The 18561-nt window shown below is 44.6% G+C and overlaps 1 protein-coding gene across 2 annotated transcripts in view; it reads right to left on the reverse strand.

The window, feature by feature from the left end:
* Window positions 1–18561, reverse strand: part of SEMA5B (semaphorin 5B) — a 622390-nt gene that overhangs the window by 102371 nt on the left and 501458 nt on the right. For both annotated transcript variants that reach the window (XM_070730236.1, XM_070730229.1), the window contains one exon: window positions 12611–12818. In XM_070730236.1, coding sequence (XP_070586337.1) covers window positions 12611–12818 — 208 coding nt within the window. The remainder of the gene's footprint in view (window positions 1–12610; window positions 12819–18561) is intronic.

Genomic DNA, 18561 nt, shown 5'->3' on the forward strand with positions numbered 1-18561 from the left:
TTTCCTCCTTCCTGGCCTTGGACGAGCTTCCCTCTCTCCTGCCTGGCTCCCCTCCAGCCTCACGCGGCCACCCCTTGCCTGAGGTGCAAGCAGAAAGTGTGAGTGGAAGCGGCGTTGGCAGCATTTATGCTTCTGGCAGCACCTGTTCGCCTAGCTATACAGCCTGAGGCGGAGGGGGGGCAACCTGGAAAGGAGAGTGCGAGAAATGCGAAGCAAATTGTCACCCCAGCGAGCGACACTGCTAAGGTTGCAAGTCAAGGACTTAACAGTTCACTTGAACGATGATGATCATTCAAGCCACTCCCACCTGATCACATGGCTGGCAAGCCACTCCTACCCAGTCACATGACCTTTAAGCCACACCCACAAAATAGGCCACACCCACAGTGTGGCAGTAAAAATTTTGGCTGCCCATTACTGGATCAGAGCTAGCAATGGCTGATAAGGAAAGATCTTCAATAATGGTGAACAGTTCACTGAAGATACTGACTCACTGTGCACCTATTGTGCAATGGTCTAACAGCATATTAGGGATAATAAAATATTGAAATCTGAGACACCAATATCATAATGTGTATATATATAAACCAATAGTGTGATTATATCTGTAATACTGTGTGCAGGTCCGGTTGCCATACCTGAAAAAATAGACTTTTCAGAGGATGGCAGCTAAGATGGCCAAGGAGTGAACATCTTGTGAATATTTTTTGCAATATTTCGGGTTTTTTACTTGAGGGGCCATAATTGGAGAGTATAAAAGTATGCATGGATAAAGTGGACAAAGAGAAGCTATTTTACTCTTCCTCAAAGATTAGACCATTAAATGAAACTGCATCCTGAATCAGATAGACTAAAGGGTTTTTAAAAATTCAATTTGCAATTTAACTTTGAAATTCATTACAATGTGATGTGGACATGGCTACGAACTTGGCTGGCTTCAAAAACAGGTTGGACCAATTCGTGGAAGTTATTGGATCAATGACTATTAACCTTGGTGGCAGTGTGACTGCCTCTGAAGGCCATCTGCTGGGAACTGGTCAGCCTTCTTGCACAGATGGTTCGCCACTCAGAGAACAGACTGTTGGATTAGATGGGCCAGGAATCCGATTCAGCAGGGTACTGCCTGTTATTCTCATACGGAAACATTTTCATGGAAAACTTCAATCCTGGAAAAAATTCTGGTCCACATATCCCTTTATCAACATGATTCCTGTCCTAATGATACCCTCTTCTGAAAATGCAGCTCTGGGAGGCTATGAAAGATATTCCACTACTACAGACCAGTAGCAAATGCACAATGGTCAAATCAAGCCAGATATATGTTCTGAAAACAAAACCAAAAGAAAGACATCATCAAGCCGTGCTGCTGGAGTAATTCCATGCAGAGGAAATAAGAGCAAACCATTTGACGGGAAAATGTCAGCAGGGTAGTATCTCTCCTGCTCTTTGTTCATACTATACCTCTGAGAGTTCCAAAGATATCCTGGGGCCTGACATCTGCTGAGAACGCTAGCGCACCTAAGCTTAATCAATGTTAAGATCAATTTGTCTCCTGGGTTTGATCGGCTTTCCCTTCCTCCCAACCACCTTTTATCCTCTGTAGTCATGTTGGGGGGATTCCAAAAAATCCTGAATAATCAAAACTTCTAATCAGCCTTGAGGGTGTAAACAACTCTCTGCTATCCTGAAAGCAAGATGAAGCCAAAGAAAATAAACAAGGTCATGGTATTCCTGCCTTAAGGGCACAAAGCCCTCCACTGTATGAAAATCTTTCTTTTTTTAAAAAAACAACCCCATCAAATGTTAATGTGCTGAGGATTGACTTTCTGTTAAAAGCCTCCCCTCTCTCCCCCTCCGACCCTCACGCATGCGTGTAGATACACACACACACACACACACACACACACACACACACACACACAAAGACAAACAGACTGAAGGAGGTGTGAAAAAGAGAAAGAATATCTTGCTTCCCTTCTGCAACTATTTATTGGCATGTATTAAATATAGGCTCAACAATAGGCTATAAATCACTACCTAGGAAAAATGCCAGGCAGAAAGCAATGGATGAAATTAAAACATCTTTCTTGATACAAACAAGTGCTGAAACCGATACAAAGCTAATCGGAAAATGTGTTGCCAGGGGTGGGGATAGCAGGAATCTTTCCCCTGAAAGCCAAGGTTTTGAATGAAATATCCTTACAAAGCAGTTTTTTTCATTACCCCATCTACCAACTAGGGCAGGCCTGCCTTCGTTTTCTTAAAAGATTCTGCAGAAATGGCAATTTTTGCAAAGTGCATTCCCCATTATTCACAACCATACAATGAACTTATAAAAGTTAAGATTGCTGCTCTATTTCTTCCTGATCATAAAGAAAGGATCAAATTGAGTTCAGGGAACTTTTATGTCTGACCAATTCAGCAAGAGAAATGAATATCGTTCACAAAAGTGTCACTACATCTGAAAAGTATTTCTAACCATGAGAACTGAGAAAGCTACATAATTCTATCCCTATTCAACTGAATAGTTCTAAGCTTTTCTAATGGACAGCCCTGAAAATTAAGGTTTAACCAGTATCCATAATCATCTTATATTGTAAACTGTCAATCCAATATCCATCTTTTAGAACTAACTGACCTCTGAAGCAAGAGATAGAAATAATGCAGTAGTTTGAGTAGAACTTGACTTCTAATTACTTAACAGGAATGTCCAAATACTTTTCTTAGCAACTACAGTGATCCCCCGCTCGTTGCGAGGGTTCGGTTCCAGGAGCCCCCGCAACGAGCGGGTTTTCGCGAAGTAGCGATGCGGAAGTAAAAACACCGTCTGCGCATGTGCAGACGGTGTTTTTACTCCCACAGCGCTAGCGAGGAGCCGAAGATTGAGGACTCAGCTCGGAAGCTGCACGGGTGTTTTAAAAGGTCTCCGCCGGCATGGGGGGCTTCTTAGCACCCCCCCAAACCCGAGTTGGGGGTTCGGGAGGTGGTAGGAAGCCCCCCATGCCGGCGGAGACCTTTTAAAACACCCGTGCAGCTTCCGAGCTGAGTCCTCAAGCCAATTCTGTTCCCTGCCGGCCCGATTGAGCGGCCGGCGGTCTCCATTCAGGGAACAGAATGGAGCGTTCCGCGGCGGGGCTGCTAAGGGGGGGGGGAGACGAGCCCAGCCCCGTGACATTTGTTTTCCTGCCGCCGGCAGCCGAGTGATCCTGGGCTCCTTCGCAACCTCGGAGAGCTTCCTGGGCATGAAAGCTCACGAAAACCAGGAAGCTCTCTGAGGTTGCGAAGGAGCCCACGATCACTCGGCTGCAGGCGGCAGGAAAACAAATGTCACGGGGCTGGGCTCGGTTATCCCCTCGGCTCCCCTCCTACCAGCCCCGCCGCGGAAGGCTCCATTCTGTTCCCTGAATGGAGACCGCTGGCCGCTCAATCGGGCCGGCAGGGAACAGAATGGAGCGTTCCGCGGCGGGGCTGCTAAGGGGGGGGAGACGAGCCCAGCCCCGTGACATTCGTTTTCCTGCCGCCGGCAGCCGAGTGATCCTGGGCTCCTTCGCAACCTCGGAGAGCTTCCTGGGCATGAAAGCTCACGAAAACCAGGAAGCTCTCTGAGGTTGCGAAGGAGCCCACGATCACTCGGCTGCAGGCGGCAGGAAAACAAATGTCACGGGGCTGGGCTCGGTTATCCCCTCGGCTCCCCTCCTACCAGCCCCGCCGCGGAAGGCTCCATTCTGTTCCCTGAATCACTTTGAATCCAGCAGCTTCTGCTGGATACGGGCGGTGGGTGGGACGAGCGGTGAGGAAGCCAGGGGCTGTGGCAGCTCGCCCCCCCATCGCCTGTATCCAACAGAAGCGGCGGGATTCAAAGTGCTGGGGTGGGGGGGGGGTGTCCCGACAGCCCCCCACCCCAGCACTTTGAATCCAGCAGCTTCTGCTGGATACGGGCGGTGGGTGGGACGAGCGGTGCGGAAGCCAGGGGTGTGGCAGCTCGCCCCCCCATCGCCCGTATCCAGCAGAAGCTGCTGGATTCAAAGTGCTGCTGGGAGCCGCAGGCGAAAGGAGCTCGGGCGAAATGACTTGGAGGAATGTGAAGCTGAAACCGGCCGGTTTCAGCTTCACATTCCTCCAAGTCATTTCGCCGCTCGTGTCCTGGCTAAACCGGGCAGCTGCAGCCAACGCGCGCTACGATCTTCCGGGCGAGCCAGGCTCAGTGACGGAAGGCAGCGGCTTGGGCCGAGAGGAGCCGGCCTTGATCCGCTGAGCCTGGCTGGCCCGGAAGATCGTAGCGCGCATTGGCGGATCAAGGCCGGCTCCTCTCGGCCCAAGCGGCTGCCTTCCGTCACTGAGCCTGGCTCGCCCGGAAGATCGTAGCGCGCGTTGGCTGCACCGGCGGCGACATTGCTGCCGGCTTGGCTTCGCTCGCCGCTGCAGCCAACGCGCGCTACGATCTTCCGGGCCAGCCAGGCTCAGTCACGGAAGGCAGCTGCTTGGCCCGGGATGCTGGGCCGAAAGGAGCCGGGCTTGAAGATCGCAGCGCGCGTTGGCTGCGGTGGCGAGGGCTTGCAATGGAGGGTGGAGGAAGCGGCCATGGGAGGGCGAGCTGCCTCAGGGAGGAGGATCGGGCGGGACCAGGTGGGGGCTGGAATTTCTCCGCCAGGGCGAAGGGCGGGGCGAGCGGGTGCTGGGGAGGGCTTCTCGCCCTCCCGACAGCAAGAGGGGGGAGCGAACGGCGTGGGCAGGCGAAGGGCGGGCGAGCGGCAGCGAGGAGTTTGCGTGGGCGGTGGGGAAACTCCTCGCTGACGCCAGCAAGAGGGGGAAGACCCAGGAAAGCCGCTGCCATCTACGCATGCGTGCAGGGCACGCATGCGTAGATGGTATTTTTGACTTCCGGGTTGAAAAATAGCGAAGTACCCTGTTCGCAATGGTTGGGGACGCAATAAACGGGGGATCACTGTATACAAAAGAGGTTTTCTACTGCCTTCTTTTGGAATTTTTAAAAAATCTTCCCAGTATAGTCTAGACTAGAGCTCTTTCTGGTGGTCTTCTATCTATCAGTCTCATGGACCTTGGGTTAGCTATGGGTATTAAAAGACTAATTCTTTTAATACCCATTATTCTTTTTCTGGACATGCTCTTTTTTGCCATGTTACATCATTTTTTTCCTTCTCATTTTTAGCTATTGAGGATAGCTATGGAGTTGAGTAATCATATATAAATTTGATAAATAAATAAATCCCAGGACTTCTGTTTGGAATATTATACCTGCTCCCATTTTGAAATGATAAGCGTCATAGTCATTCCATTCCACACCAGGGAAAATAGAGGATTTCAAAACTGTATGATGAAAAGATTTATGAATAGTGCGTGTGTGTGAGAGAGAACAACATAATGGGCCCAGCTCCAAAGATTAATCCAATATTTCATAGAATCTTAGAGTTGGAATAGGCCTTTTAGACCAACAAACTTTTTTCAATCCAAGAATCTAAACTCAAGCACATTAAGCAAATTACCATCTGATCTATACTTTAACACTTCTACTTGAGGGGGGAAAGGGCAATGGTTCCACAATTACTATCTTTTTGAAGAATTCAGTTGGAATCTATACTCTAGCACAGTGATGGTGAAAATTTTTCTCCTCGGGTTCCGAAAAAGTGTGGGTGTGCCCTATCGCACATGGGCAAGTGCCCACATCCTTAATTCAATGCCTTGGGAGGGTGAAAACAGCTTCCCACACCCCCTGGAGGCCCTCTGGAGGCTGGAAATGGACTGTTTCCCAACTTCTGGTGGGCCCAGTAGGCTTGTGTGTCGCCCTCCCCGGGCTCCAAAGGCTTCCATGGAGCTGGGGGAGGGTAAAAACGCCCTCCCCCATTTATTTATTTTATTTATTTATTTATTATTTGGATTTGTATGCGGCCCCTCTCCGAAGACTCGGGTCGGCTCACAAGTGAAACAAATCATAAATAATCCAATTAATTAAAATATTTAAAGATTTAAAAAACCCCATATACTAACACACAAGCATACCATGTATAAATTAAACGTGCACAGGGGGGTTTTAAGGAGTTTACGGAAGGCAGGAAGAGTAGGGGCAGTTCTAATCTCCGGGGGGAGTTGGTTCCAGAGAGCCGGTGCTTTCCAAAGGTAGCCCCATGTAGAGAGCATTACAGTAGTCGAACCTCGAGGTGATGAGGGCATGAGTGACTGTGAGCAATGAGTCCCGGTCCAGGTAGGGCTGCAACTGGTGCACCAGGCGAACCTGGGCAAACGCCCCCCTCGCCACAGCTGAGAGATGGTTTTCTAATGTGAGCTGTGGATCGAGGAGGATGCCCAAGTTGCGGACCCTCTCTGAGGGGATCAGTAATTCCCCCCCCCCAGGGTAATGGACGGACAGATGGGATTGTCCTTGGGAGGCAAAACCCACAGCCACTCCGTCTTATTCGGGTTGAGCTTGAGTCTGTTGACACCCATCCAGGCCCCAACAGCCTCCAGGCACCGGCACATCACTTCCACCGCTTCGTTGACTGGGCATGGGGTGGAGATGTAAAGCTGGGTATCATCGGCATATTGATGATACCTCACCACATGTCCTTGGATGATCTCACCCAGCGGTTTCATGTAGATGTTAAATAGCAAGGGGGAGAGGACCGACCCCTGAGGCACCCCACAAGGGAGAGACCTCGGAGCCGACCTCTGACCCCCCACTAACACCGACTGCGACCGGCCAGAGAGGTAGGAGGAGAACCACTGGAGAACAGTGCCTCCCACCCCCAACCCCTCCAACCGGTGCAGAAGGATACCATGGTCGATGGTATCGAAAGCCGCTGAGAGATCGAGGAGCACCAGGACAGAGGATGAACCCCTGTCCCGGGCCCGCCAGAGATCATCCATCAACGCGACCAAAGCGGTTTCCGTGCTGTAACCGGGCCTGAAACCCGACTGCCGGGGACCTAGATAATCGGCTTCTTCCAAGGACCGCTGGAGCTGGAGTGCCACCACCTTCTCAAAAACCTTCCCCATAAAGGGAAGGTTGGAGACTGGACGATAGTTATTAAGTACGGCTGGGTCCAGGGAAGGCTTCTTGAGGAGGGGGCGCATGAGCGCTTCTTTATAGAGTGTTGGAAAAACTCCCCTCCCCAAGGAAGTGTTGGTAATCTCCTGGGCCCAGCTCCGTGTCACCTCCCTGCCGGCCGAGACCAACCAGGAGGGACACGGATCCAGTAGACAGGTGGCGGAACTCACAGCTCCAATGGCCTTGTCCACTTCATCAGGTGTCACAGATCAAACTCTTCCCAGACAGGTGGACAAGTACGTGCCCCAGTCATCTCGACTGACTCATTGTCAGTCGACTCTGTTTTACAATTGGAGTCGAGGTCGGCCCGGATCTGAGCGACTTTATCAGCGAAAAACGTGTTAAACTCCTCGGCGCTACTCTGCAAGGGCTCCCCAACTCCCCCCTGGTTAAGAAGGGAGCGGGTCACCCTAAACAGAGCGGCCGGGCAGGATTCTGCTGATGCAATCAAGGCGGCATGGTACGCGCATCTTGCCGCCTTGAGCGCCACTTTGTAAGTATTAATAAAAGCTCTTACAAGTGTTCGATCAGATTCAGACCTACTCTTCCTCCATCGCTTCTCTAGACGCCTCTTTTGGCGTTTCAACTCCCGGAGCTCCTCATTGAACCATGGGGCTCTACGGGGTCTAGCGCCACGGAGAGGTCGCAAAGGCGCAATCCGGTCAAGAGCTTCCGCAGCAGCCATGTTCCAGGCCTCCGCAAGAGACTCCGCCGAACTGTGGATGAGTGCCTCTGGAATAACCCCAAGCGCCGTCTGAAAGCCCTCTGGGTCCATCAGGCGTCTGGGGCAGAACATCTTCATTGGTTCCGCATCCCTGCGGGGAAGGATTGGAGCCAGGAAGTCAAGCCGTAGTAGAAAATGGTCTGACCATGGCAAAGGCAATGCTTCTAAGCCCCTTAGTCTCAGACCATTTCTCAATTGCTCGGAAAGGAATACCATGTCAGGTGCGTACCCTCCCTCGTGAGTCGGACCCTGTACTACTTGAGTCCGGTCCATGGCTGTCATGGTGGCCATGAACTCCTGTGCCAGCCCAGAGGTTTCGCCGAGTGACGGCAGGTTGAAGTCCCCCAGGACAATGAGTCCGGGGAACTCCACCACCAACCCGGCTACCTCCTGGAGTAGCACAGGCAGGGCTTTTGACACGTAGCTGGGAGGCAGGTACGTGAGAAATAAGCCCACCTGAACCCCTAAGTCCAACTTCAGCAAGAGAGACTCGCAACCCGCAATTTCCGGAGCAATGAGTCTACGCAGGCAAAGGCTCTCCCTGGCTATAATAGCCACTCCTCCCCCCCTTCCCTGGGGTCGAGGTTGATGCCATATCTGAAACCCGGCTGGGCAAATTTCAGAGAGAGGAACACCTCCCTCCGGGCCCAGCCAGGTTTCAGTAATACAAGCCAGGTCGGCCTCCTCATCCAGGATCAGATCCCGGATGAGGAGAGCTTTATTTACCACCGACCTGGCATTAAGCAGCAGCAACCTGAGTCCAGGGCCAGAGTTACACTCATCACCAGTACCCAAGATTGGGCTCACAGAGCCAGAACAAGGGACCGTTATTAAGCAACGGTCCCTCGTTCCCCTGGAACGGCTAGCCATGCCCCCAGAGGCTCTCTAGAAGCCAAAAATGCCCTCCCAGAGCATCTGTGTGAGCCAAAAATCTGCTGACCAGCACACACATGCATGTTGGAGCTGAGCTAGGGCAACAGCTCGTGTGCAGGTAAATATGGCTCTGGGTGCCACCTGTGGCACCCGTGCCATAGATTCGCCATCACTGCTCTAGCAAATTCAGTCCACTGTTTTATATCCTATAGCCTGGAATAAAAGGACATATTTTCAGGTATTTTCCAGTCTATCTTCAGAATGGTATGTGAAATTCCCTTAAGTCTCCTCTGCCCCCTAGGAGGCAGATAACTTCTGTTTTTACATATTGTATATCCTATGTTGTCTTTTTATTTACATTCTGTAAAAAGTTCTGCATTTCTCCTTAGTTTCTTTTGTGAAGGCTAAATATACCAGCTCCTTCAAACCTTTACAGGCTTGAATTTCTGGTCCCTTGATTATATTCACTGATCCTCTCTAAGCCTGTTCTAATTTATTTATTCATTAGATTTCTATACCGCCCTTCTCGACTCAGGGCGGCTTACAACATTAATATAACAATATATAAGAAATTTAATATCTCTAAAATATGCTTCTAATTCCTCTGAATATGCCATAAAAGTGCCTAAAATTGAATGCAACAGAGAGAGTGGGTTTTGACAGAAGTAGAGTAGAGTAGAATAACTATTTTTCATAGTTTGGAATGTACACTTTGACTGACCTAGCCTGAAACCATATCTGATATTTTTGTGGCCACATCACAGCTCTGTTTCACATTCAATTTGCAATCAACCATTGTAATATTTCTTTATGTACCTATTGAGCATTTGTACAATTACTTGGATAAATTTAATAACAAAATCACCATTCTTTAATTCTTATATTTATAAAAATTTATGCAATGTTCTTGGTAGTTTCTTTTTTATTTTAAAATGATTGTTAATAGTTTTTATATGTTTGTACATTAGTCTTAATTTTATTGGAATGTTGTTTCTACCTGCAGTGAGATGCTCAGAGTTGTTTAAATAAGATGGGTAACATAATTGAATTAATAATAGTAACAACAACAGCGTTACTTAGCTTGTTTTACACTGCCTTCTTCCAGGATACTTTTCAATTTCCTGATGGCGTCCATTTTAATATTAGCCTGATCCAATTTTGCTTAGCTTTCTGATACTAGCTGAAAAATGTCTAACAATTCCATCTCTAGAAACCAGGTGAAAATTCAGAGCCTGTCAGCTTTTTTTGCAAGGGCTTGAAGACAAGGTCACCAAAGGTACACAAATCTGTTGTCCATGAGACTTCTGAGCAATAGGAATAAGCCCAGGAACGAAAATTGGAAAGAAAACAAATACGAAAGAATAATTTTCCTTTCCATCTCTGAGCTGACAATGTAAACATGTTCCTTTTCCAAGTGTCACCTTTGCCTGCAATGAGTGATTGGCTTAAAAAATGCATTTAAAAAACTGCCATGGCTATTTTGACCTGAAATACTATATCCCATATAGATGCTGGTAGAGAAACATTCAGGCAGCTTAGAACATTTTCACCACAATATCGTATTATGGATGGTTTAAACAGAGAGACTGAAAGACACTATTGTCTTAGATAGCTAAAAGATTATGATGGAGTCCCAGTTAATTCTATTCTTTTCTGTCCCATCCAGAATAGTCATCTACTAATGCTACTTTACATCAATACAATTCATATTTTTAAACATTCAACTGAAAGAGGATTTGTTCAGACAAAAATGAAATCTGCATAAGCAATATGTTTATTGCTTGGCATGTTATCTCACATATATGTTACAGTCATGTGTTCATTTTTGTGATAGTGGGGTTTCTGGAGAGATGAGCAAAGAATGCCAGAAGTGTATGTCAAGTGTACATTATCCCAGCAGGGTCACTCAAGGTATAAAGGTAATCCCAGCTGCCCAAATAACGTAAGCAGTCACCTATATTGGGCAGCAGCATTATGGGAAGATGCTGGAAGTAAATAGAAATCATCATTTCACACTGTGTAGAAGAAAGCTATGGACAATCAATCTGTATTTTGCCAAAAAAACAACATGGGTAGAAGTTATAAAATAATGGAGGGCACAGGGTTGGATGATGAGCTCCTCAATTGTGGCATTCAACAGGCTGCTGAAGAAAAGATGAGGATCATTTGGAGTATAAAGGATGCTTGTGACATGACATTAAAGCTGTGGGACATCCAGTTGTCATGTAGTTAAATAAAATCTGAAGCAGTGAAGACAATTATAGTGGGAAAATTGAGATGAGGTGATGTCTTCAAAAAAAGATTGGACTACTTGGTGGGAACCACAGATTATCAGTGGCTATTAGCCTTGATGGCCTCGTGACTACTTTTGAAGGCCATTTGCTTGGATATTGATGGCCTTCCATGTACAGTTGTTTGATTACTATGAAAACAGATAGTTGGACTAGATAGATTAGGGGTATGAATCAGCATGGTATGCTTACATATTTAAAAAACATGTTTATGGAAAAACTTAACACAATGGAAGATTAAATACATAAACCAACACAATTTGACATTTTAATTATCAATGAATTAAAATGAACTGAAATTGAACACTTTTGAATCAGAAGATCAAACATCACTGAAGACATTAAAAATAAGGATTAGTGTTTTTATCATCAGGAATTATCCTGGAAGGACAGAACAATGTATTCAATGATCAAATCATGTCAATTAGACTTTGCAGACAATATTTGTTTATTTGTTTGTTAGTTTGTTTTGATTTATAAGCCGACCATCTCCTGATGGGCTCAGGGCAGTTGAATAGGACATTTGTACAAGTTTATATTCCAACCATTGATGAAAAAGAAGATGGAGTTAGACCGATTTTTGATAGAGTTTAATTTTAAATAGAATATGCAATGTTTTGGAATGCCAAAACATTACATATGGTCATTCCTGAAAATGAAGCAGGAATGTTTCTTGTAAAAGTCTGCCAATCCCATGATTTCTTCAGTGCTAACATAGTCTTCAAGGAACTATATATATAATCTTCATCAGGTAGTAAGTAGAGAGTTAGCTTGGATAAATTACTGTTTCAAGAAGATGGAAATTCTCAATGATAACAACAAAGATGTGGCTAAACTGTTGAGCAAATCAAAACTGTGCAAGTTCTAAGACAAGCTACAGTAGCAGAAGAAAGCCAACCAGTTTCCATAGTAGCGTATGATTGCAAACCCACCACTTTCAAGCAGAACATCTGGAATTGCTTTGAAATTCTGAATCTCATTGATATGGAACCAGAAGAACTGAGAAATGAAGCCAAAGATACTCTCTACTTTCAGAAATGTCTAGTATTAGATGAAATTAGAGCAGCAATCCAACATAACACTGGAAAGAGTAAGATTTGTAAGATTCTGATTTGCCTTTCGATCATCCACAATTTTGCCTTTCATTCAAAGCAACAAACTGTGAATAATGTTGGCTATGACTCATTTGAATGAAGACAAATACTCTCGATAGCTTTTAGACATCAAACAAAGTAGGAAAGAGGTAGTCCATGACTCCATCTCTTCTCCTACTTCACTAAGTATGGCAAGCTCTATCATATCTATATCAGATCCATTCATAATGTAACCAGGGTTGCAGAGTAACAATTGTGAGAAAAATACATGCATAATATGGAACAGACAAATGAAATTGATATTGATTCCAGAATGTATAAGACAGAGAAATAAACCAGACATCTTTGTACATTGCATCGATTTCTAATTGAGACTAATGAAGATGCAGTAAAAAAAAGCTTTCAAATTATTCTCTTTGTTCGAACTATTCGTTCAAGCCAATGCTTTCTGCTTTCTTTGAATGATGACGAAAGGTATTCTAAAATGAATCAGTAGCAATATGTTTCCCTAGTGCTTTTCTTTTTAAGACAGTGTGAAATATATCCAACCCATAAATTTTCTTACCCTTCTGTTCTGTACATTGAACATCTCTCCAGGGGGATTTTTAGCACTCCATTATTCAAACCAACAAACAACGATCTGCCACTGTGCAATATTTGAAGACTTTGGATTGGCTCCTTTTGGCTGGTGGGAAGAATCTGCATTTCCTCTAAATAACAACTCCTCAGGCTCTTATTAGTAGTAGACAGTGCCTTCAAAATGGTACCATGCTCTAGCAAAACAAAAAATACAACACAAGGTGTTAATTTATTTTAGCCTCTAGTATAGAGATATTAGCTAGATTCCATTTATAGGTAGTGCTTGACATACAACCATTTGTTCAGTGACCATAATGGTGTTGAAAAAAGTGACTTATAATCTTCCTCACACTCAAGACTTTTACAGAATTCCCCCAATCATGTGCACTTGGCAACTGACATGTGTTTATGATGGTTGCCAAGTTCCAGGATAATTGCCACTTATTATTATTATTATTTTTATTTATTTATTTATTTATTTATTTATTTATTTATTTATTTATTTATTTATTTATTTATTTATTTATTTATTTATTTATTTATTTATTTATTTATTTATTTATTTATTTATTTATTTATTTATTTATTTATTAATTAGATTTGTATTAGATTTGGGATCTTCCCAGCCGGCTTCTGATAAGAGAAAGTCAAGTTGATTCCACTTAGTGACCATGTAGTTCACTTAACTAGAGAAGTGATTTGCTTAACAAGTGGGACAAAAATGGTCATAAGATTGGGGATGCCTCACTTAACAACCACTTTGCTTAGAAACAGAAATTCTGGTCCCAATTGTGGTCGTAAATCGAGGACTCTCTGTATGCACTTGTTTTGCAACCCTGCTTCATTCTCATTTCTTGCTTCTTCTCTTTTCAAATGTACAAATAAAAAGACAGGCTAAAAATATAATTTCTCATTTTTTGAAAATAAAACAGAATTACTGATTTCCCTAGCAATCAATATCCTTTTAAAGCATAATGTGACTTAAGCAAACATCATAGATATGGGAGAAGCATTTTGAACAAATCAAAGAGTATCAAAAAATTGTTACCCTTTGAAGCAGATAAGGATAAGACTACCAACTATTGAATGTATCTATATTTATCAGTATTTCCTTACTGCAAGCTAGCATAAATGCATCCTGCAGAGCTCACATAAAGCTGTATTAATATGTTCTCAATTTGTTTTGCTCTAATATACTAACATTGGAAATACAATTACAAATGTCACGCTTTCCACAGAGTGGAACAGAGTAAACACACCTGTTTTTTACATGGCCCCGGGGCCAATCGTGTGTTATAACTGATGGAAAGCTTATATATAGGCTTAAATTTTGGAAAGATTCAGGAACACGCCCCCTCCCAGAAAGCATAATAATTAGCAAAATATGTCAATGCCGAGATGGATAGGCTAACAATTGACTTGTGAGGCTAGAAAGACTCGGAGTATTTTGAAATAGGCAATAGATGGTACCATTGGATTGAGCATAGAAAAAAAATAAAAATAAAGAGTTAAAATAGAAGCATAACATGTAAATATGTATATAGAAAAGTATAAGTATTTTAACTATTGTAATAATATGTAATATTATAATATCAGTGCAATATGTCCAAATATATAAAATGTGAGGTAACTCCAAAAAAAAAAGAAAGAGAAAGAAGATACAATGATGTAACAATGCAGAATCACTCACTGTATTTATTGTATTATTGTTTTTACAAAAAAGACTGAAAATTAATAAAGTCGATTTAAAAAAAAATTATAATAGACCTCTGAGCTGACTCTTAACATGGCTGTGACATTAGTCTTGAGTGGACAATTATGACTTAGCAGATTTGAGCATTATGTATCAATCTGTATAGTCTGGAGCAGTGGTCCCCAACGTTTTTTCCACCAGGGACCAGTTTCAGCAAGACAATTTTTCTATGGCCCAGTGGGGGCGGAAAGGGGCGTGGTTGGGGGCGGGATTAAGCATGGGGGTGCTGGTCCTCCCCGCCCCTCTTTCCCGCCATCGTCCTGTGGCCGGCAGAACCTGCCTCCGAAGCCCTCTTGCCCAGCGGGAGCTAAGCGCTGGAGAGAGGGAGTCAGGCTGGCCCTCCTGCCTCCCCCCAGCCAAAAACGCAAAAGCGCCCCGCGGCAGAAGCCAAAAGAGGCTTGAGCCTCTCGGTCCTTCCCGCCCCTCTGTCCCATCCATCGTCCTGTGGCCGGCAGAACCTGCCTCCCGAGGCCTCTTGCCCGGCGGGAGGCGAAGCGCTGGAGGGAGGGGGTGGCGGCATGAGGGCTGGCAGCTGCTGACTCCACGGACCGGTGCAACATGCCCCGCGGCCCGGTACTGGTCCGCGGCCCGGTGGTTGGGGACCCCTGGTCTGGAGGACAGAAGGAAAAGGGGGGACATGATTGAAACATTTAAATATGTTAAAGGGTTAAATAAGGTCCAGGAGGGAAGTGTTTTTAATAGGAAAGTGAACACAAGAACAAGGGGACACAATCTGAAGTTAGTTGGGGGAAAGATGAAAAGCAACGTGAGAAAATATTATTTTACTGAAAGAGTAGTAGATCCTTGGAACAAACTTCCAGCAGACGTGGTAGATAAATCCACAGTAACTGAATTTAAACATGCCTGGGATAAACATATATCCATCCTAAGATAAAATACAGAAAATAGTATAAGGGCAGACTAGATGGATCATGAGATCTTTTTCTGCCGTCAGTCTTCTATCAGTGTTCCCTCTAATTTTTTGGGGGGTGTGTGTGGAAAAGTATAGTGTCTGAGCGGCAGTCCCTTCGGGACTGGGCGGCACAGAAATAATAAATAAACAAACAAACAAACAAACAAACAAACAAACAAATAAAAAACCCACCCTGTTTTGCCTCAGAGAATTTCAAAATAAAATACTGTACTGTGTGTCTATAACAGTGAGCTCATAATAGGGCAACTCTATCAATATCAAAATGCCACTTAAATAGTTGAGCTAGTTTCAAACTAGATTTTGATTTTCTTTCTCTCTTCCTTACTCCCATTCTTTTTCTTTCTCTTTTCCTTCCTCTCTTTTTTCTATCTGTTTCTCTCTTCCTCTCTCTCTCCTTCCCTCTCACTCTTTCCCTCTCGGCTTCTGGGCAGGTTTGGAAAACTCTGAGTTGATGATGATTTTTAAGTGAGCGATTGCTCACTGCTCAGCTTAGAGGGAACTATGTCTTCTATGTTTCTATTTTTCTATGTATCAAATAAAGTTTGTAATTGTATTTGCAGCTGCTCTTCTGTGTACATTTACTGAACTCAACACAGTTAACTTAGATCAATATCTAAAAGAGAACATGGTGTAGAAGAGAGTCTTATTCAAAACAGAGACAGGGCTTTGCAGTATTTCTGATTGGGTCTAGAGAATGTACTTCAATGCTGAGGCAAGCATACACACCTCTAAACAGCCAACTTTTTCCTGGGATAGCACAGCACTACATGGAATGAGCAGCCATGTTGAGACTATATACGTGGCATTTTAGAAAGCATGTCTCAAAGTTCATCATCAAATGAGTTAAGTTGGTGGTCATTGGATAAGATCCATCCTGTATTGGGGCTCAAAGATTGGAGGAGGGGTTCTGTCCTTTTGAGAGGGAAACGAGGTTAAACTACAGATCTAAGGTCCAAGATATTTAAGGAAACTTATTTCTCTGCATCTATGCCCCTGTTGCTTAGATTGTTGTTGGACCTAATTAAAAATTAAATTGGAATGGAACAAACCACATTCTAAAGAGCAAATTGCTGGCACAGACACCTCCCTGGAAGAAACAGAGTGAATAGATGCAATTAAATTAAGAGACGCAGCTTGAGAAACAAGGAGATTTGTTCTCTCAAGAACTACCACCCCAGAGAATCTTATGTATTACCTGGAGGAAGGAACAAATGGTGAGTGAAGTTACCATCTCTATCTTATCTATCCCTCTCTTGTAGAAATCAAGCTGACCCCCTCCTTGATTGCATTCGCAAAGATAATAAGGACAGAGAGGTTTCAGAGAGCATTTAAATTGAAACAGACCATTTCCGTTTGTTGATATAATTATAGTTGTTTTATTTTTGAATTATTTTACCTCATTATGAATTGTTCTTTTAATAATAATTGAGATTTGATTTTATATTGTTGTTGCAATTACCATAGGTGTTTTAAATTGCTTTTCTGTATCATATTAACTGTGAGTACTTTTGATTGTGTGGCAGACAGACAGACAGACAGACAGACAGACAGATACATAGATACATAGATAGATACATAGATAGATACAGTGTTTCCCTGAAAATCTGACCCTGTCTTATATTTTTCTTGATCTATGAAATAAGCACTTGGCCTTATTGCCCATTTGGGCTTATTATCAGGGCATGTCTTATTTTGGGGGGCAGAACAGGGATAGATAGATAGATAGATAGATAGATAGATAGATAGATGGATGGATGGATGGATGGATGGATGGATGGATGGATGGATGGATGGATGGATGGACGGACGGACGGACGGACGGACAGACAGACAACTTGACTCTTTCTCATGTTGGTTATTATGAGTAAACCAATGAAAAGGAACATTGTGTTTGGGATTGCAACTTTTTAAAAAATCTCCCAGTGTAAACTACTTGTAGTTTTATGTTTAGAAAGTACAGTGGTACCTCGGTTCTCGAACGCTTTGGTTTTCATACATTTCAGATACCGAACAACATTTTCTGCAAAAATTTGCTTCAGTATCCGAACAAAAATTCGGATACTGAACAGAAAATTTTGTTTACTGTCCGAAATGTAAGAGGGGATGAGGTGAGAGGGAATGGGTGCCGGAATCCCGACACGCCCCTCCTGGCCGCCCTTTTAACAGCCTCCCAGTCTCTACCTTGTAACTGCTCCAAGCTGCAGGAAGGGTAGAGCTGGCTGCAATACCGGCAGCTTCAGGGGGCTCCTTTCCTCAGTGGTTCAGTTGATTACCTCCAGGCAGCTGCCTCAACCTTTTCTTTCCCGGTGGCGGTGGCAGCTCCGGCGGCTTCCCTTCGAGGAGCAGCAGCAGCGTCAGGAATATCACGTGTTGAAGGGAAGCCGCCGGAGCCGCCGCTGGGAAAGAAAAGGTTGAGGCAGCTGCCTGGAGGTAATGAACTGCTGAGGAAAGGAGCCCCCCCGAAGCTTCCGGTATTGCAGCCAGCCCTACCCTTCCTGCAGCTTAGAGCAGTTACAAGGTAGAGACTGGGTGGCTCGAGGAGCAGCAGCAAGCCGGGAACATCGCACGGTTCAGTTGGTTGCCTCCAAGCAGCTGCACGAACTTTTTCTTTCCTGGCGGCGGTGGCGGCGGCTTCCCTTCATCACGTGACGTTCCCGGCCGCCAGGAAAGAAAAAATTTGTGCAGCTGCTTGGAGGCAACCAACTGAACCGCTGAGGAAAGTAGCCCCCCGAAGCTGCCGGTATTGCAACCAGCCCTACCCTTCCTGCAGCTTGAAGCAGTTACAAGGTAGAGACTGGGAGGCTGTTAAGGGGGCGGCCAGGAGGGGCGTGTCGGGATTCCGACTCCCCTTCCCTCTCACCCCGTCCCCTCAGATCTTTATCCCATAGGAAATAGAGGAAATACTGTAGATTTAATTGGTCCCCAGCAAGTCAATGGGCTGGGAACCAATTAAATCCATTTCCATTATTTCCTATGGGATAAATTAATTTGGTTCTCGACCAAATAGGTTCTCAACCACACTTCTGGAATGGATTGTGGTCGAGAACCGAGGTACCACTGTACTCTTTTATCAGATGGACACAGTATGACTTTCAATTAGATTTTCCCAACTCAAGAAAATAATGTGTAGTCATGGAATAAATTATAGTAGCACTTAGAGGACCCATTTATCTTAACATAAAATCAACTTTCTCTTAATATATATTCTTTTTTTAAAAAAATGGAGCGGCAGCATAAATTTTGTTTTGCT

This window comes from Erythrolamprus reginae, chromosome 1 (assembly GCF_031021105.1).
Source record: "Erythrolamprus reginae isolate rEryReg1 chromosome 1, rEryReg1.hap1, whole genome shotgun sequence".
Classification (NCBI taxonomy): Eukaryota; Metazoa; Chordata; class Lepidosauria; order Squamata; family Dipsadidae; genus Erythrolamprus; species Erythrolamprus reginae.